General features: G+C 58.6%; 2 protein-coding genes across 2 annotated transcripts; one reads left to right on the forward strand and one right to left on the reverse strand.

Moving 5' to 3' along the window:
* Window positions 1-242: 242 nt before the first annotated feature.
* Window positions 243-6,138, forward strand: VOLCADRAFT_95011 (uncharacterized protein; the record flags this gene model as incomplete). Its single annotated transcript, XM_002954154.1, has 9 exons — window positions 243-459; window positions 573-640; window positions 869-1,634; window positions 1,769-1,851; window positions 2,473-2,557; window positions 3,411-3,694; window positions 4,104-4,277; window positions 4,348-4,672; window positions 6,116-6,138. The coding sequence occupies 9 exons, from the start codon at window positions 243-245 to the stop codon at window positions 6,136-6,138; spliced, it is 2,025 nt and encodes a 674-aa protein (XP_002954200.1).
* A 1,222-nt stretch (window positions 6,139-7,360) lies between these two features.
* VOLCADRAFT_95012 (uncharacterized protein) lies at window positions 7,361-8,260 on the reverse strand (the record flags this gene model as incomplete). Its single annotated transcript, XM_002954226.1, has 1 exon — window positions 7,361-8,260. The coding sequence occupies one exon, from the start codon at window positions 8,258-8,260 to the stop codon at window positions 7,361-7,363; it is 900 nt and encodes a 299-aa protein (XP_002954272.1).
* Between the last annotated feature and the right edge of the window lie 11,611 nt (window positions 8,261-19,871).

Raw genomic sequence — 19,871 nt, forward strand, 5'->3', positions numbered from 1 at the left:
TCGAAAACGGTTGCCGGTTATCGGGGGCCTTATCCGAGCTTTAGGCGAAGCCAACCAAACAGGTACCCGTGTACGATCCATTTATCGACAAAAGTTGGCTAGGGAGCACCCCCAACCTCTTTGCAATTCACATAGAGGAAGCATCTATATTTGTGAAGTGCTGGGTCCCTAGCTCACAAACGCATCCCGGAAGGTTCTGAGAAATCTATCAGCGTACATAATCCACTTAGTGGGCCGTTTCCATGAAGTTGCGGAGAGCAGCCAGATTACTGCTCGACCTTGACGACCCTTTGGAGGTCGATAGTGACGATAGCGAATGCAGCCGTTATGATTACCTATCAGATGTCCTAGAGGAGAATGAGGAATTCGATAAAGGGAACGAAGCCGAGCAGTTGGAGGCGGACGATGGGGACGACAACATCGCCGCGAACACTGACGAGGTCACTAAACCTGAAGAAGGTGCGCCGCGATGCAGGGCGCAGGGCGTAAATGAGCAATTTTATTTGCCAAACCAAGCTTGGGGGCTAAGCTGCAGCGACCTAAACCCTTGTCCGGGGGCGATTCTGGTGCAGGTGCAGCCGAGGCAACCAGCACCGGGACGCAATACACCGTCGATATCTTACTGAATCGACACACGTCGGTGAGTGCAAACGTATGGCTGTAAACCTATCTGGGTGCTCTCCACCTGGGTCGGCCATCTGGTCACGCCGCACGGTCCGTCAACGGCCGGCCATCACATAAAACCAGCCGATCGTAGTATAATCCTGGTCGGTTACCTTTTCCACTGTTTCTGGAGTTCCTCTGTCAGTTGCCATAATTGTCTGCACTCCTCGCGGTGCATCCCCATCGTTGGCGCGGGCACAACCAGGGTGAGCTGGCGCAGCACAGCGACGAGGAAGAGCCAAAGAGAGATGCTACTGTTGCTGCTACGGCTGGATGTGGCGGCGACGAGGAGGAGGAGCCGGACATGGAGGAGGAGGAGGAGGAGGAAGTTGTTGCAGCCTTTAACCCGTTCGCGCTCCTGGACAGTGAAGTCAGTTGCAGCACCAGCAGCAGCGAGGACGGGGAATACGATCAGGACGCGGAGGAGGAGGGGAGGGTGGAGGAGGAGGAAACAAGCAAAGCTGCTACAGTTGACGCCTCCAGGCGCATGGCCGCCTTTGCCTCATCCTCGTCACGGAGCAGCGACGCATCACGGTATGGATCCAGTGTACTGAAGAGGGACAAGGAGGCGGTGGCGGCGGCGGCGGCGGCACACAAAGACGAAAATGAGGGACCCGTTGCCGGAGACGCACAGCGGCAGCAGCAACAACCATCGCGCCGGCGCCGAAAGCAGAGGAGGAATCCTCAGCGGCGGCAGCGTGGCGCCGCTGCTGCAGCTGCCGCCGTCGTCGCCACCGGCGACTTCGCTGCTGCCCCCACCTCAGTGCACATTGAAGAGGGGATTCGGGGGGGAGTCGAGGAGGGGTGTGAAGATGGAGAGTGCCACGTAGGCGGGCCTACTGAAGATGCCGTACGGGGCCCCCCAGCATCTACTTCTCACAGCACCCGCCGCTGTGGCGATGATGCTGTCCCGGCCACCGGAGTGGTGGCGGAGTGCTGGCTGTGCTACGGCCAGGGCCGAGTGGCGGAGAGTGAGGCGGGGTTTGAGGGGGGGAGGAGATGTAGTGACATGTGTCAGGGGGGGGAAGGGGATGAGGAGGGGGGCGGAGGCAGTGCTGAGGAAGAGCTGGTGGCGCCCTGCCGTACGTGTGCGGGCGGGATGCAGTACATCCACCGGAGCTGTTTTCGGAGGTGGATGGACAGCAGTTGGGCGTTGGCATGCCCGAATTGCCGGACATTGTACGACAGGTGAGAGGGGTGTGCGGGGGGGGGGTATGTTGGAATGTGACCGACACTCACGTATGTAATACCAGTGTGAATGGTGACCGGAGTAATGGGACCCGTGGGGAGGGGTCCGTGGCTCTTTTTGCTGATTCTAACAGGTTCGGTGCACCGTGGGGTTTCAATGTGTTTCGCGGACACGGCGGCTCCCGCGTGCCTGCTGCGTGTGCTAGCAGTGTGGGTGGGTGGGTGGGTGGGTGGGGTCCGAACAGCAGAGAGCTTTGAACCTGTCCTTCTATTCCCCCTGCTAATTAACCCACGGCCTTCCCCCCACGAGTCCCGAGACCTCCGAGGGATGTCGGTAGAGCTACTCCTTCTTGACTTTTGCACGTAAACATTGGACCTTCCTCAAACCCAACACCTCCATTTTCAGATTCTTAACCCTTCCCCCTCCCTCCCCCGGGGCCACCGGGTACCACGTAATGGTGGTGATACTCGTACACGTGATGATGACACGACGGGGTACGACACAGATCCCTGCTGGACTCTTTCATGAGCAGCAACGGGGGTGCTGGTGGTGGTGTGGGTTGCGCCTCCATTCGCTCCATGTTGGTGTCCGCCTGCCCCCCCACACACGATATCGAACAGCCCTTCCCGCCGGAGGCCATGGTGTTCATCCGCCTGCGCGTCGGTTTGGAGATGTCCGTGGGGTGTGGCGGCATGACGATAGGAGGTGCGTACAGCGTGGTGGTGTCTGTATGTATGTGCGGGGGGGCCGATAAATGGTGCAGGGGAGTCCCGGCGGGGCTGGAAGCTGGGTTTTGGTGTCGTACGAAGCCGTATCGGGTAATGTGCGCCCTCCATGGCCCGGGTAGGGGCAGAGCGCCTAGGAACGGAATGAGGGCATGGGGGCCGGGTGGGACGAGATGCTCCGGGGACGAAGCACCTGGGGGTCACGGGAGCTGATGACCCAGATGCAAAAAAGGCTGTAACACGTTGAGTATCCGTAAATCCGGCGTCAATGCGGTGGTGAGGGGCCCCGGGCGCGGAGGGAGGTGTCCATGACATTTTAGCCGGCGGCTCAGGTCCCCGGGGTTGAGTGGGGGAAGTCCAGTGGGTGTGGGAAAGAGGCTGGGGCGGGGTTGGAGGAATGGGATGGGTGGGGAGAGCGTCCTCTTGGGGTTGCATCGCATGCGGTGTGATGACATGACGTGACATGACATGCAGGGTTTCGGAGGGGTTTTTTATCTGGGTTTGGTAAATTGAAGGACTGCGGGGAAACGTACGTGTGTGGTGGGAGGAGGGGGGAAAGGCTTACTGGGACTAACCCTCTAAGGGGGCTGCAGCACCCCATTCCCGATGGCGTACAACATTGTTCTGTATCATGTCCTATCCGTTGTGTTGTTTGTGTTGTGTTGTACGGCACACTGTGTTTTGCATCCCCTGGTCCCCCGCCTGATGTCCACGGTCATACTCACGGCGACAGAGTGACAGACTGATCGACGACCTCTTTCTTACCCCCTCTGATACGATGTATGCGCATCGCAACGTACTTCGCCATGCTGTGTACTGCAAAACCCAAACAGAGCTGCTGATGCGGATTCGTTCGATGATGGAGGAGATGGCCGCTATCTACGGAGACAGCGGTCTGGGTTTAGCGGGGTGGGGCGGCAGCGGGAACGCGTTGTCAAGCTTCAACGTGACGAACGTGACCTTCGATTTCAGTCCGAATTGGGGTTTTGATTATGGATTACAATCCGAGAGCGGCAACATTGATTGGCAAGGGCGCGGGGCTCATCCTCGGCCAGATATGTATCTGAATTCTGAAGGGTTGGAGATTTGGCAGGAGGATGAAGATCTGGAAGCCCAGGTACGGCGCCTCATGAGCAATAGAAAGGTGTCTAGCAATAAAAAAACGGCTCCAGCAACGCAAGCTGGTTCTGGAAGTTGGGACTTGGTCTGTGTGATACCCTGATGTGATGTGGTGTGATGTGGTATGTCGACCGCAAATGCCATTGCAGACCCGTGCTCGTCACCTTTCCCTTCCCCACACCTCATTTCCTAGCTTGCCATTCCAAAGCCAGCTGCTACTGCTACTGCTGCCGCCGCCGCCGCCGCCGCCTTCTTCCCACGTTACGCTCGGGCTGCATCCATAGGGTTCGTACCTGCCACATGGGGATCGGCGGGTTTCCTTTTCGTTCACCTCTCTCCCCCTCCCCCCCCCCGGACACATCCCCCCCGGTTCTTAACGTACCGCTGTCCGCCGCGCACCCGCTTAGGAGCCCCGCGAGCGCACCTCTTCGGACAACCCCCGCGGAGCCGGCCCCACCGGCCACAACAACGCCCGCTATCGTACTGCGCCGTCAGAGTGGTACGACGATAGCGACGCGGAGTACAGCAGCGAAGATGATGAAATGGACGCACCAGGCGAGTGGGTTCGCTTGCTGGACCACGTGAGCGAGTCTGAGGCCGTGGGGCGAATCGACCTCGGCGCGATGTTGCCCCACAACTCCACCGGCTCAGCTGGCTGGCATAGAGGCCTTTATGCCTCTGGTATGCCGGGCTTGCCGCCGCATCCGTTTTTTGACTTGGGTTTGCATTACGTCGGCGAGCTACGTGCGGCTGCGGCGGCTGATCGTGCTGCGACTCGCGCGGAGCAACAGCGACGGCGGGCGGAGCTGCAGCAGCAGCAGCGCAATGCGCAGCGAGGAGGCGGTAGTCGAGCTGGGCACCGAGGCCGGGGGGGACAGCGCGGTGGTGGCGGCGGCAGCGGCCGCCGCCGCTGACGCAGTGATGGTGGCGGCGGCAGCGGCCGCTGCCGCAGTCTGTCGCGCCCATGTGTGCTGTGGTGTGTGTTTTGGCGGCGTGGCGGGTTTGAGCGGCAGGAAAGGATCCTTTGGGCGTTGATCCCGGCAGTCCGGCTGTACTGTAGACCGAGCTGGAGCCCCTTTTTTTCGGCCCCCCTCCCCGAAATGGTGAGGTTTCTTCATTTTGACGTCTTATGTCGATGTACATCTTTCAGACCCGGGTGATGTTTCGTTCTGGCATATACCTCTCCTGGTTTACTCAAATGAGTGGTTTGGTGCATTGGGTCATGTTTGAGTTCTTTGTGACTTCCCAGTACTTTCATTTGCGGTAGTACGATCTGGATTGGCGGCTCCAGGGGAGACCCCGTGTGGCGAATCTGTAGTCAGGTGGCAGTGTAAATTATTGTATGGCGGTATGGCGGCAAGTGTGGGTTGTAAAAGTTTTGTTTTTCTTTCGTTGCTATATTTCTGATCCGTCTGTTCGCTGCTATCGGGAATGGAGGACTGCCCCTAGCGGAGGCGGCATAACTAATAACCCTGGTTAAGAAAATGGGAGGTCGGTGGAGCAGCGGAAGCGGAACTGTGTTGTAGCTGGTGGGGGTCTGTTCTTGATCTCTGCTGCATGTGCACAGCAACCTTGTAGAGAAACGTAAACTACGTTGCACGAAGGGCGTGAAGTGCTGTGCTCTTTCGACCGGGTTTGCTTATGTGTGTGGCTCCTGTTTACCCGTTGGCCGACATTGCGCCCTTGTAGTTTCCAAACCGGGGGTCTGATCAGGACCCTTTTCAACTTCCCACATACGACCCCCAGATCAGACTCTGTTGGATGATAATGAGTTAGAATGTGGTATATGGTTGCACGTGTCGTCGGTTCACCGGATCAGAACGAACTGCTATGCACTGCCTTGCGGCAGGAGGCCATGCACAACACTCTCCGTTATCCACACGGCGGCCTCTACTCCCTTCCGAGCAGTCAGTCAAAGAGGAGCTTGCCCCAGACGGGCATCGCGGAGGTTGTCTTGCGTCTCTCAGTATCACGATGTGTGGCGATCATCCACTTCTCGCGCCATAATCATATTCCCTTAAGGTTTAACGTAGCAAAGATACACACTAGCACGTCTGTCTCTCCTCTATCCTCCCGAAGGAAGGAGGGGCTCAAGGGGCTGAAACGGTAAAACGGGAGGCCTCATTCCAACCAAAGGCAATCAAATGCACGGTGTACGATGGGAGAAGCGCATGGGAGGATTGAGAGGGGGAATCGGAGGTCATGATTGTGAAGACCAGGCCAGAAAGCCGCACATGTCCAGCACATGATGTCAGCAGTGTACATGTCAAGCCAGGCCACACACACGTTCAATACACTGCACAGAGGTCGTGCCATGGCTTGCCGCCCAAATTGATGACACACGTTGAGTAGTTGCATTTGGCAACATTCACATCCGGATCGCAGACCCTGGAGGCAGCCCAATCATACCTGCCCGCAGGACATGCCAGTGAGGGCACTTGAGCATGCACCTCTAAAATAGCAGCCCTCAAGCACATCAGGCCAGGGGGTGGATGAGTCACAGGGAAATCAGTCAGGGAGCTCTTGCGACGACGGGTACATGCACTCTGTGCTGCTGTAGCACACGGGGCTCGCCTCATATCGTGCACTTCTCTTTTGGCGCCCGCCGGCCCCTCACCCATTCACAAGATCCAGTAAGACACTAAAGCACCGTCAGGACGACGCACGCCCCGTAACCCACCCCAACACGTGAATTCCAGTGTTTAGAATGCAGTTTGCCCCCCCGCTTGACAAGGTCGCAAGGGCACGCTGGCTGGCTCCACGTGTGAGCGGTGACCTCCTCGCCGCCATGATCACCGGGTTAGATCCATCATCACAACGTTGGATGAAACATAAAAGATTGCGACCCCCTTTTTTGCGACTTCGTGTTCACAACAGCAAAGGCAACACAATAAGTATACACACGTCGGTAAACAAGGCCGAGAGATCGGGTGGAGAGGCAGAGAGACGTTAAGACGCAACAATCTCACGGGCGCCCGTAAACCGATGCGCTTGTTCCCCCCCCACACACATACAGATACATACATACATACATACATACACACACACGACACGCAAATTGTTGATCACTGGAATCCCAGACGATGCCGTGTCGAGCTCGGCTGAAAGGGCGACCTGCTGAAGTGCCAGCTGGTGTAAAATACCGCCCAGGCCCCCCAACCTATGTCCTCTTATTCAAGTTAGCTTCAATATCAGAACACCTCCGGTTCAGCTGGTGTAGTATTGTTACGTCGCGCGCGATTGATACGATAGCAGAATACATAATAAAGCTGGGTTCAAGTTTCGTGCCTCGTAAAACAGTAACGCATGCCAACGGCCAACGGTTAACCGAACGGACGCTCCAAACCGTGCCGCAAACCAAATGCGCCATTATTCTTCCCCCGAAAAGAAGGCAATAACAGAAACTACCCCCTCGCGCCAGTCCCCAAGTGTCCAAGCGCGCACGCGTCGCAGTGTTCCGCGCAGTCGCCTCTGCCAGCACACGCAAGCGCGCGCAGGTTTCATCAGCATTCAGGGCACATGGCCGTCAACCTTTACACACCCAGAAATTACACACCCCGTCCGGGGGAACCCCACACCACCACCACCATCACTCACTCGAGGCCGGCGTCCTCCACGCCATCACGGTCCTCGTCCTCATGTCCCTGCGCGCCCTCGCACTTCACTATTCTTGCCGGTATCCGCCGCTGCTGAAGCCGCCGTCGCTGGTCCCGTAATCGCCGCTCTTGGGCGACGGCCCCGGCACCCGGGTGCTCTGGCGCCCCGGCTGCATCGACAGACGGTACTGGCTGCTGACGTAGCTCTCACGCGGCGGCCCCAGGTCCCCTCCTATGCTGCGCGATATGCTCTTGCTAGCCACCAGCCCCCCCGGACCCTCCTGGCTAGTACTCTTTGTCATGGGGCCACCACCGCCGTGCGCCAGGCCAGGACCGCTCTCGTAGTCGTCGCCCTCGGGAATCCCGGGCGGGTAGTCGCCCTGGGAGCCGCCGTAGACAGGGTTGGGGGCCATGGGCCGTTCGCCTGCCGGAGTGCTTTCAGGAACGTTCTGGAAGCCGATCATCTGGCGCGGCGGCCCCAAGCACATCATCACCATGCCGCAGATGAGCGCCACCACCACGGGGACTGTGCGGACGATGGCCGCGTCGAACTGGGACGTGCCGTCTTGCTTGCCGGACGGGAAGATACACATGCAGACGGGGTTTGTGAAAAGGATGATGAGCACGAAGGCCGCGGTAGACAGTACGGCATGTACGAAATCACGGCCCTTGGCATAGTAGTATTCGTACACGCGGTCCTTGTCTTCCTCAGTGGGCAGGGAGAAGCACAGTGGTCCGTAGACTGGCATGATGAGAACCCAAAACTTCTGACCGTCGAAAGCGGTGTAGGTGTCGGTGAACGAGACGAAGAAGCAGACCACGGAGAATAACACCAGCATGGCGATCACCAGCGCACGTTCCTGGTCATGGCAGTATGACGAGTCATTGATGACCAAGTTCGCCAGAATCTGGAACACCGTGAGCGTGTGCGTCGGAAAGTAGTACGAGACTCTTGTGATGGCGTCCATGGCATCCGTAGCTAGTTGTTGTCAGCAGTAAGGAAGAGAAAGCGAGAGCGAGAGAGCTCTTAGGGAGATTGGAGGCGTTGCCAGGTAAGGCTTCCCCTTCCCGAGCAACCCAGGAGGCCGCGTCCAGCGACGTAACAGGACCTGACGCGGGCCCTGGGGGTCCGCGGGGTTCTACCCGTGCACTGCCGCTTTCCGCTAACCAGGGTAGTGGCAAATTATCCCTGCAAGCCCCCTGCAAGTTCAAGTGAAAGAGTGGTTGAAGTGGGTGAGGGGGCCCTGTAGAGTACGTGTTATTTGTGTAGTGGGGCCAGGCAGGGCAGGCGGCTGAGGGATGTGTGGAAAGAACCCCGGAGCTGGCTGGGGCGGGGAGCAAAGAAAAAAGCGACGATCCAGTGACGCATACTGTGGTGAATCAAAGCCATTCCCGTTGCTGTTCCAGTTGAGTTATTATGCCTCCTTCTGGCCGAAAACACCCAACCAGGTCAGGCCAGCGTGTGAGACCGAACACATGCATAAGCTGCAGTGGCTAGTAACGAAAAACGTTCGGGTCATGCTGTTTGCTAAACAATGAAATGCTAAAATAATTTAAGTCGCAAGAGAGCCGTGGCGACTAACGTTGCAAGTGGGTCGCTGTAACGAACCGGTCGTCCCACGCCCCACGCTGGCTTTTCGCATAATACATGAGAGGATAAAGGTGATACTGTGTTATACAATAGGTTCACCGAAATACGGTTAGGACACAAATTCAGGGCCTGGCTGTCGGGTTGTGAAAGCCGGTCAAGGAAACTGTCCCGTAACGGAATAGGAGCACTGATAGCCCATGCGCCAATATATTTTCAATAAGATATAGTACTTGCCTGAGCTTGTCTAACAGGCACCGGAGAAGTCCCCTCGAAAATGCTAGGCCGCCGGGTCCTCAACGCCAGCACCGGAAACTACAGCAAAAATCAACGTGGACTTCCTCTCTATACCTATGTTGCTTCTGCCATCATGCTAAGTCACGCAATTTGCATTACGAAATAGCAAGCACTTGGCTATCTATCTTGGTGGTTGACTGCAAGCCGTATGTTTGGAGGAAAATGCATAAGATGGATTCTTGAATATATCGCTTGTGACATGAACGTGGGCTTAGGTAAGAGGGAAACCCGCTGCAAAATTGCAACGACGTGACCCCAAAGCCGTACACGTAGTGAACAGGCCAAGCATGAGGGCTCAATATCTTATCTTGTCTGCTCATATAGTTATATTACATTGAGCCCTTGCTCTTAGCAACACGCCCGTGGCAAGGTGACGCTCTAGGGAACTTGCTTTTTTCCTTATGTCGGTGAGCGTTGCGCCTCGCCCCTTCGGTGAGGTGCGTCATGGAAACTAGGCGCTCCTCCAAGCGGAAGGAACGCGAAGAAACTCCTCCAAGCGGCACTCAGCAGACCTCCCGAAAAACTCAGCGTATTTCCAAGCCTAGTCCAGCCGCCCCAAGTCACGAGGCTACCGAACTTGCCACTGCGGGAAACACCCAGCAGGCAACACCAGTGCGTGAGGTAGAGCGTGCAAATTCTCCAAGCGGCGGCCCGGCAACTCGTCTCCGCTCAAGGCGGGCAGCTGCTACCGCGTCTCAGCCTCCCGCACCAACTGCCGGTAGATCTAAGCGTACTAGGGTGAAAGCTCGCGATCATTCTGCGGAACCGGAGGAGCGACAACAGCCAAAGGAGGAGAACGCGGTCGCAGCACCTCAAGCCGCACCACCAGCTACACAACCTGCACCAGCACCAACGACAGCACCAGCGGCTGAAGCAGAGAAGTCGAGTCCAGGAGCACGCCGGGTAACATCGTCACAGCTGTGCGAGATGGCCAATCGGCAGGGTCGCGGTCAGGGCATGGACGACGAGAAGGTGTGCCTCGGAAGCATTTTATCATCTTCACTATGCCGAGGAATAACATGTGAGCGCTGCCTCTTCTGCAGGATTTAGCGGAGGTGTTTGGTCGGAACTTTTCGGGCGCGGGCAGGTACGCGGTTCTCGGCCTGTCACGCAACAAATCGCGCGACGAGTTGCGACGCTATGTTTTGTCGCCCCGTCTTCACCCTCGGACTGGCTCCCCCTCTGCCTTGTCCCTTCAGCGCGCTTCAAGGCTTGCTCCGCAAGCTGGGAGCTGGATTTGACGACATGATGCCCATGGGAGGTGTATCGGGCAGCAGGATGAAGGTGAGGGCGCAGGTGGGCGTTTATTTGCCCACCCGCTAGGATACACCCACGGGCGTGCTGCTAGGTTAATTCGTTCATCGACACGACAGCGCGTTTCCGTCATGTCGCGCACACGGAGGCCCGCTGGCGTGACTCTGTTGGAGGCCCGTTGGTGTGACTCTGGTGTGACCATGTGTCCTACAACACCACCTGCAGCAGGACTTTCGTGGCCGCAGGACGTCTCAGTGGCCTTATGGAGCACCGGGCGTGCAGCCACCCTCTCCACTAAACCCCTCCCCCACACAGACGTTACCTCCCCCTCCGCTCTGACCCACATCATATCAGGCCTTCAATCCTCTTCTCTGCTCTCCGGAGATCTTATTGTTTCCTGTCGCGTAATCGCACACTTGGCAAAGTATCACGCCGATAGCAGCCGCTCCCCACCAGCAGCGCGACCCTTAGCCTTCCCTCCCACCTCGCACCCCGATGTAGCCTTCCCTTCCACCTCTCCTTCCCCCATTACCCACCTCTCGTCCTTCCTCCACGACCCACATTATCCAAACACCTCCTTTGTTCCTCGCAGGCCATCATGCAGGGCCTGCGGCAGGTGGATGATGAGGGCGCGCAGCTGTCATCGCTGGCGGAGCTGAATGAGCTGCTGTCCATCTCGACGGAGGATAACCTGGCGGCCTTTCCGACGGAGAGCATGGTGCCACTGCTGGTAAGACCGGATCGCAGACTGGAGCTTGTCGGGGCGGGGGGGAGGGGAGGGGGTAAAGACGAACCACGTGAACGAGTGAAAAGCTGCTGCCAAGGAAAGAATGTACAAGAAGCAGAACTGACCAGTAGGCGTTTCTTGAAGGCGGCGACCTCGGGAATGGGAGGAAGAAAGGGGGGAACCTTCCGCACTCGGGGGAGCTTACTGGAGGGAGCCCAACAAGGATGGGCTGTCAGGAGCTCCGAGGGATGGATTGCAGTGCGCTCGAAACGAATTCGGGTGGGGCGTATGAGCAACGGAGTGAGCGCGTGTGTGGAAAGCGGGTCCGGGCCGTGAAGGCCGGAGGTCTGTTGTACATCAAGATCGTGTCCGCAACGGGTTTTTTCCCTCGTTTTTCCTGCGGGTCTGACCCTGTTTACGGAGGCACATAAGGCCCTTTGCAGCGGGCGTCTCCGGCCTGCGCGCAATGAAAATCTAGGGTCTTGTACCTGACGGTGCGGACCGTCGCAATCATCAGCTATGCTTGGTGAGGAGGGCTACGCAATCGTTACTTCCCGGTCCCGCAGCAGTCAAGCACAAACAGCTAATATGTATGTTCGATCGTTTGGGCCTCTCCGGCCCACGTATGATCGTCCACTCGCGTGAAAAGACTTAACTTACTCAACTGGGCTGCAGTGGCCGTCAAATATGGATCAATGCCAGGCGCGCTTTTCCTATTTCCTAGCCCCGCGTCTTATCCGCTTTTGAATTTCATCTGGGTCTCAGACTTGATTCGGGTTTGTGTTGCCGTGCTGTGTTGTGTTGCTGTCATCACCCAGCTGGCACATTTTGTCTTCCAGCTCCGGCGTTACTGGCACTCCTTCCCCCTTCCCCCTTGGTCAGGAAGTATTCCTGATGCAGCCTTTGTCTTCTCCTGGACTATCCGTCTATCTATCTCTGATCTCTGCTACAATCGCCTGGGGTTCGTCTTACCCAATCTCCCCCCAAAACACAGATTCAGCTGTTGAATGCGGAGCATAATCCGGACATCATGCTGATGGCGGCCCGCGCGCTGACGTTTCTGGCGGACGTTCTGCCGCAGTCGTGCGGCGCAATAGTGCGACACGGTGCCGTTCCCGCGTTTTGTGCCCGGCTGCTTGCCATTGAGTACATCGACCTTGCTGAGCAATCTTTGCAGGTACGGCCTTCCACTCTACTACATAGAATTTGCGCGGCTCTCGTTGCTGGCGGCAAGGGAGGGTCATTGAACTTGTGTAACTGGGGGCCGGCTTGGGAATGAGCTCATGCGTCGTCGCTTGCCTGCAGGATATGGGTGGGCATTCCAAAGGGGGTCGTAGGGGAGTTGGGAGGGCACCTGGGCATTGGCTAGGAACGCACGGGGGGGGGGAACATGCGGAAGCGCTTGCGTTTCGTAACTTGCTGACACCTGCTGTAACTGCATTGCATCGGCATGGTGTCATCTCTTCAGGAACGTGCCTCGTCGTCTGGGGGGGCTCGAATGGAACGCACAGTCCGTTTCTGTGTTACGATTTTGCAACCTTCCCAGGCTTATCCCCTCCCGCCCGCCTCTCTGCATCTCAGGCCCTGGAGAAGTTGTCGCATGAGCATGCGTCTGCCCTCCTGCAAAATGGGGGCCTCTTGGCGGTGAGTCGGTTGATGTTGGCTGCCGATGCTGCTCTTGCTGCCGCGTCGAAGAGTTTCTGCAGCCCAACCCAGCACGAGTGTATAAGAGTTTGGGATCAGCGCCGCGCCGGGGTTCTAGCGTTTGGAGTCCGTGCCTGCACAATGTCGCATAGGGCGCCACATATGATGGCTGCCATGCCGGTCTTCCTGACTGTACGTGTTGATGGGCCCCCGGCAGGTGTTGTCTTACCTGGACTTCTTCCCCACTGGGGTGCAACGCACGGCCACGGCCACCGCGGCGAACATTTGCCGCTCCCTGGCGGTATCTCCCTCGGCGGCCTCCAGCGCGACCGCTCAATCGGCCGTTAAGGATGCCATTCCGATCCTCACGGGTCTCCTGCACTATTCGGTATGTTGTGTGATTTGCTGGGAGGATTGTGGTTCTGTTCCTCTGAACGCGAAGGACTGTAGCGTATTCTCTACTTGCGTTCGGGAGCTTCGGGAGGGGAGTAGTTGGGGGGCTGATTTTCGTGGATCGATGTTGCTTTGTGCAGGGGTGCTCCCTTGGTGTCCTTGTCTTGTTCAGGGGTATGGACGGCGTGCAACTGAACTGCTGGGACAGCCAGCAGCGCGCCTTTTCCCGATTAATGTGTGTGAGGGTGTGCGTGTTACACTTTGAGTTGTGTTACTTCTCGAAGGTGTAATGGGCCCATAGGAGCCCGAGGCCCAATAGGGCTGTCCGATAATGTGTTCCATATTCCCGCAATCGTTACCATTCGGATGCAGGATGCCAAGGTCGTGGATAGCGCCTGCGTGTCGCTTTCGTGCATTGCGGAGGCGTCTGCGGGTCATTCGACTCTCCTGGAGGCTCTAACCTCGGGCGGCCTGGTGGGGCAGGCGCTGCAGCTGGTGAGCTGGTCCATGTGGCTACTCTTAGCGAGGGCCAAAGGATGGGGAGGAAAACATAACTCTGGGGCCCAGGGGCTTTGCGCTGAAGTCTGCTGAAACTGCTGAAACCCTAAGTCAGCCGATTAAGACGTCCAAGTTGCGGGATCGGGATCAACCAGTCCGGTCAGTCAGCACTAAAAAGCACTAAAAATTAACCAAAGACATCATGTTGACTACGCTACGATCGATTAGCATTGCCCTGCCCTCGAATGCTTAAATAAGCAACTAACCAGGCAATTGGCGACGGTCAATTGGCAATTGGCGACGGTCAAAGCACTCACGTTAAAAATTCATTATCCACCGCAGTCCTTGTGACCATGGTCACCATGCTTCACTTCCCAAACATACCATGTGTGCTGCTACACAGATTGCACTGAGCGAGTCTGGAGCTATGACCAGCCAGCTTAGCCTCTCCACCTATTACGGTCTTCTCAAGCTCCTGGCTACCGCTGCCGCGAGCTCCGCCTCCGTGGCCACTGCCCTGCTGGGCACGGGCGCACTGGCCACCGGCCGCATGCTGCTGGCCACCTCGCCGCTGCTCATGACGGGTCCTAATGCTGGCGGCGGCGCATTGCTCCGTACTCCTGACCAGCTGCATGAGGTGCTGGGGCTGCTGATGGAGCTGCTCCCGCCCGTGCAGGACTCCCAGGCACTGATGGCTTCAGGGGCGGCGGTGGAGCTGCCTCAATCGGGCACGACAGCCGCGGCGGATACGGCGGCAGCAGGCGCTGGCAGCAGCGGCAGGCCGGGGGCAGCGGCGCGTGGCGCGGAGCTGCAGGTCTACCTGACCGCTAACCCGTCGCTGACGGCTCAGCTGTGTACAGAGGTGCTGCCGCTGGTGCTGAGCTGCTACAGCGCGACTGTCATTTCGGAGGTGCGCAAAGATGGGAAACATATGCGAGAAAGTGGGAATGGAACTGCCGGTGTCGAAGGTCCGAAAGTGCCGGAGACCTAAGCAAGGTTGGGAAAGAAAGGGGAATGTGAATTGGGAGTGAGTTAGCCTGGAGAGCACAAAGGCGCGTGTGAGGAGCTTCTTATGGTGAAAGAGTGTCGTTAAGCTAGCTGCGCGAGGCAAGCTGCACACGACGCACACGATACCCGCACAATCGAAAGTCAAAGGTTCCACGGAAACGGGAGCGCAGGCCCCTGGATTCGAACCCAGGATCTCGATATCAATGTAGTGATCACGAGCCAAAAGGAGGATTAACGACGGAGGATCCCCGATGGGCATCTATGCACCCACTGACAGTGCTTGCACGTTGCATCGCTTGCGAGGAGGAGCTTCCGTGGGCAAGGGAGCGTTGTTAAGTTAGCTGCGGATTTGGGGCCCCGGAATAGCCGCAATAGCGGGCTGCTAGGATTGGGTTTAAGGTTGGGCTTCTTTCCAGGCAAAATATCTCAACCATGCCCCAATCCCCACCTATGGGACTCGAACACGGCGCATCGGGTTCCCTTCCGCCTTGCCGTGGCCTCAATCCAGGTCCGTGCGCGGGCACTGCGAGTCCTGTTGCAAATCCTGGTAGCCTGCCCAGCCGCCCAGCTTCAGGAGGCGCTGCAAGATCTGCCACTGGCCTCCTTCCTGGCGTCGCTTCTAGCGGCGCGGGACACAGCCACTCTGGCAGCAGCGCTGCATTGCTGTGAGGTGCTTATGGCCCAGCTGCCGGACGTGTTCAAGCATGTGTTCTTGAAGGAGGGCGTGGCCCACGCCATTGAGCAGATTGCCTCGTCGGCACCAGCCTTGTCGGCAGGGTCCGGTAGCCCGGCGCCGCCGCCGCCTCCAGCGCTGTCCCCGCCGCCGATCGTACAGCGTGGAGCCTCTGCGTCACCTGCTGCAGCACCGGTCGAGGAAACACGCCGGGGTGGGTAGGCCGGCAGACCCAAAACATGCTCTCCATCGCATAGATATGTTTTGGCAGCCGCTGGGAATACTGTGCGTGGGCTGGGCTGGGAATATCATCTTGTCAAGGGCAGAGGGTAATGCCCGTTACGTGATTTGCAGGGGCCGTTACTTCGATGTAGCCGAGGCCAACGTTTCCAAGCTCTCTCGTGTGACAGCTGGCGTCGTTACTGGGACTTGATTGTCAGAAACTTACGGTTGCTGATTTTACGGTGTTTCGATGTCTGCTAGGGTGGTTGCAGCTTTCCTTAGGATTAATTATACAAAGCAAACCGCATTGTGGCTTTGGTTTCTGCCCTCGCAGTGACGCGGTCTTCGCTGTTGGCACTCGCCCGCGAGGACAAAACCCAGGGGTCACCATCAGCTGCTGCCGCGGCTGTAGCAAACGCGGCTGCACAGATGGCGGCGACAGCAGCAGCCAGCGCGGCGGCAGCGGCCGCAGCTGCTGCTGCCGCAAGCGCAGCCGCTGCTTCCCGCGTTCCACCTAGCAGCCCGGGTGGCGCCTCACTACGGGGGGCACTGGCGGCACGCGCTTTGCGCTTCAAACAGGCGCACTACGACACGGGATGCGGCGCGCCCCAGACTGAGGGCCTTGTGCGGGTAGGGATTGCGGTCTTGAGCTACGAACTACACAACTACAAGCTCAGCACATAAGGGGAAGCGTCCGTTTAAGCGGAGGGACCTATGGACTATTAGTTGCCATTATTGTGGCGCAAAGTTGAGGCGTTGTTGTTCTCCCCGTTCTTAAGGCCCGTTCTTAAGGCGAAGGCAATTACTATTTGAGGTCATCGTCCCACACATCTAGGTCCTCTTATCGTGGACATCGTGCCTTGTCTAAGGGAAATCTTATACTTTTCCTACCACATGGGCTTCACTCATGTTTACCAGTTGGCCCACAGTTGGCCCAAAATTAAAAGCTCTCGCCTGGTGAAATCTGTGCTCACACCATTTTTCCAGTTTCGTGGAGTGATCCCTTTCGTCATTATTTCCTTAATGGCTGTTAAGCTGCTCTGAGTCGTTGCGACTGCGATCTATTGCGGCGGAGCTGACGCACGTGCTGTTGTTGCCGTACCACCCCTGAGCAGGTCCGGTTCCTGCTTCAGAAGCTGCCATCGGAGCCCACAGCCACTCTGAGTCAGCTGCTGGCGGTGATGGGCGCCTCCACGGCGTCATCCCATGCGGCCCTGCCGGCGGGATCCCCCGGAACGAGCTGCATGACTAGCGTGTCTGTATTTGAGCTCCTGAACAGCGGTAAGTCGAGGGGGCTGGCTGGCAGGAGGCGCCCCTGCCCGGGACATTGACTGCGTTGGGATATAATGGTAATGCGCCGGCCAGGGCCGCGTCATTAGTTTCCCTGGCTTGAAGCAACTCTTCGTTATTGTAAGGACTGCTTGCGCGGTAACATCTTGCTTCTCGTTGACGGAGACAAATTGGAGAAAATATAAGCAATACTTCTTGAACTTATGAACTTTAGCGAAGGGGAAAGGGAACTGTTTTCGGTGCTCGTCTTGCCAAGCAAGTATTAGAGGCGAAAATCCGCGATACATAAGGTGCTGAGCGCGCTTAGAAGCGGGCGATAAGTAAACCAGATGGCCTTTAGCGGTGATCTCATCGTCTATTAATGCATCACGTAACAATGCGCTGCGCCTGGGCTGCGTAACGCCCGCAGGCGCGGTCAAGGCGTTGTATGAGTTCTTCACGGGTGCGGATCTGCCCACCGCCACTAGCGCTGCGGCCGCCGAGGAGCGGGCCACAGCCATCCTGCGGCGCATCGCGGCCCTCACACGGGCGGGTTTGACTCCCGCCGAGGGGTCGCCTTGCAATCCACCGCTAGTCGGCCTGGTGCGGAAGCTCGAGGCGGCGCTGTCGAGTGTGGAGACTTTTCCGGTGCATTACGGCCGCGCTGTACCGCCTTCAAGCTCTGGAAGCTTCCGCAGCGGCTTTCCTGGCGGCGGGTACGGTAGCCGCGGGGGCAGTGCCGGCAGCGCCAGCGCGATGAACCCGGGCAGCCTCAGCAGCGGCCTTTCGCTGCTGACGCACCCCTTTAAACTGCGGCTGTGCCGGCATGGAGCCGACAACACGCTTCGAGATTACTCTTCGAACATAGTGCTTATTGAGCCGCTAGCGACTATGACGGCGATTGAGGAGTTCCTGTGGCCGCGCGTCTACCGCGGATCAGCCGGCCAGCAGCAGCAGCAGCAGCAGGGGTCCTCAGCAGCAGCGCCTGCCGGCTCTGTGCCGGTGCCGAAGGCGACCACTGGGGCTGCGGAGGGCAGCGGAAAGGGCACAGGGTCCGCATCCGCAGCCTCGGGAGCAGCACCTGGTAACGGCAGCGGCGCTGCCGGCGGTGGAGCAGACGCGGCGGCGGCGGCGCCGGCGGCGGCAGCGGCCTCGCGGTCGCATCCCATTCCGGTGGATGACAGCGGTGCATCGAACCGCCGCGTGACTCGCTCCCAGGTGCGTCCGTGATCTCGATTCGTTACTGGGTCGGTGGAATTTCTGGCGCCCAGAAACTGGACAAACTGTTGTGGGGTTAACAGAGCGGGTGCATGCGTGAATCAGGGCGTGAATGCCAATTGCCTTTTCCATGCAGGCTGCTCGCGAGCGCGCTGAGGCTGAAGAGGCCGCTCGGCGGCGCGGCGCCGTGCCGGTTCCTGCCCGCGGCGGAAACCGCCGCACCTGCAGCACCGCCGCCGCTTCCAGTCACGACAAGGACGCTGCTGGAGGCGCTGCTGCTGACTCTGCGGGGCCAGCTGTCGCCGGCGCTACCGGCACTGCTGGCACAGTGGATGCCGCGGACCGTGATCACAGAATGACAGATGTGGGCGACGACGGTGATGAGGATGACGATGCCCGGAGATTGGGCCGCCGTAGCTCCCGGGGGCGTGTGGGCGGTGGCAGCGGCGGCAGCGAGCCGGAGATGGACGAGGACGACCTGGAGGAGGGTGACGGAGACGCTGAGATGGACGATGCCGGAGCCGGCGGCGACGCAATGTTCGATGAGGACGATGAGGACTTCGATGAGGATGCTATGGATGGTGATGATGGTACGTGTTTGTGTCTATTTGGGGCCTGGGCAGTTGCAGCAGAGGGCACTGGCATGTTTACTTGCATCGTGGGTTTCTTGGATTGGCAAGGACCTGGAATGGGAGCTATCCTTCGCAAAGTTGGGTCCGCAGGTGTGGACAGGCGGGCCTGTGAACCTGCGCATTAAACAGCGAATCCATGCAGTTGTTGTTGTAACAATATACATCATTAAGGCTATTAACCGAGTTTGGTAGCATTTGGTAGCACCATCTGATCTTGCATTTGGATCCTCTGAAGACATCTTCAAGTCCAGGCACCTCCAATCCTGGGGCGACGTGATCGCGTGGTGCGCACGCCTGCAATGCGCAAATGGCCGGGATGAACGACGATCCATGCCATGCTGATTCTCTGCGTGCAGGTGACGGAGACATTGGCAATCTACACGTACATGACCTGCACGTTGACCAGGACCGTTCCGCAGCTCAGCTGCCGCCAGCAGGCGCAGCACCGTCACCGCCTGGTCGCGGCACTGCAGCCGCTTCGGCTGCAGCCGCAGCTGCACCCAGCCGCCCTGGCGGGGCCTGGGGAAGCCGGCCCTCCGCCGCAGCCGCCGCAGCGCCGCCGGCTGGTGGAGCCGGTCCCCCCGGGGCCTGGGCCGGCCCTGGCAACGGCAGCGGCGCAGCAGGCGGGGGCTTTGCGGCGCACGAGGCGGTCGCCGCCAAGCTGACATTTACCATGGGTGCTGACGAGCGTCAGACTCTACCTTCCAGCTGCACCGTGTTCCAGGCTATCCAGCAGAAGCACAATCAGCAGCAGGCGATAAGGGACGGTGAGGAGGACTGCGAGGAGGAGATCGGCCAACGACGGGGAAGGCGTCTGTGGGACGAGATCCACACGTTGTACTACCGTCCCGCGAGCCCTGCCGACACAACTTCGGAAGCGGCTGCGTCGGCGTCCGGCGGGGTTTGCTCGGGCGCCGGCAGTGGTGGGGCTGCTACAACGTCTACCTCCGGTGGCAGCAGCAGCAACAACAACCTGGGCCGGTGGGGCATCACCCCGCTGCGGGAGCTGCTACAGCTGCGGGTACCTGCGGACCTGTCCTGCACGCCAACGTGCAGGGAGGTGTTGGCGTTGTTGGCCCTGCTGGAGGCGGTTAATAGGTTGGGCCCACGCGCGTGTGCTGAGCTGGACGCGATAGGGGCGGGCGGGCCGGAGGAG

The sequence above is a fragment of the Volvox carteri genome (genome assembly GCF_000143455.1).
Source record: "Volvox carteri f. nagariensis unplaced genomic scaffold VOLCAscaffold_41, whole genome shotgun sequence".
NCBI classification, from domain to species: Eukaryota; Viridiplantae; Chlorophyta; class Chlorophyceae; order Chlamydomonadales; family Volvocaceae; genus Volvox; species Volvox carteri.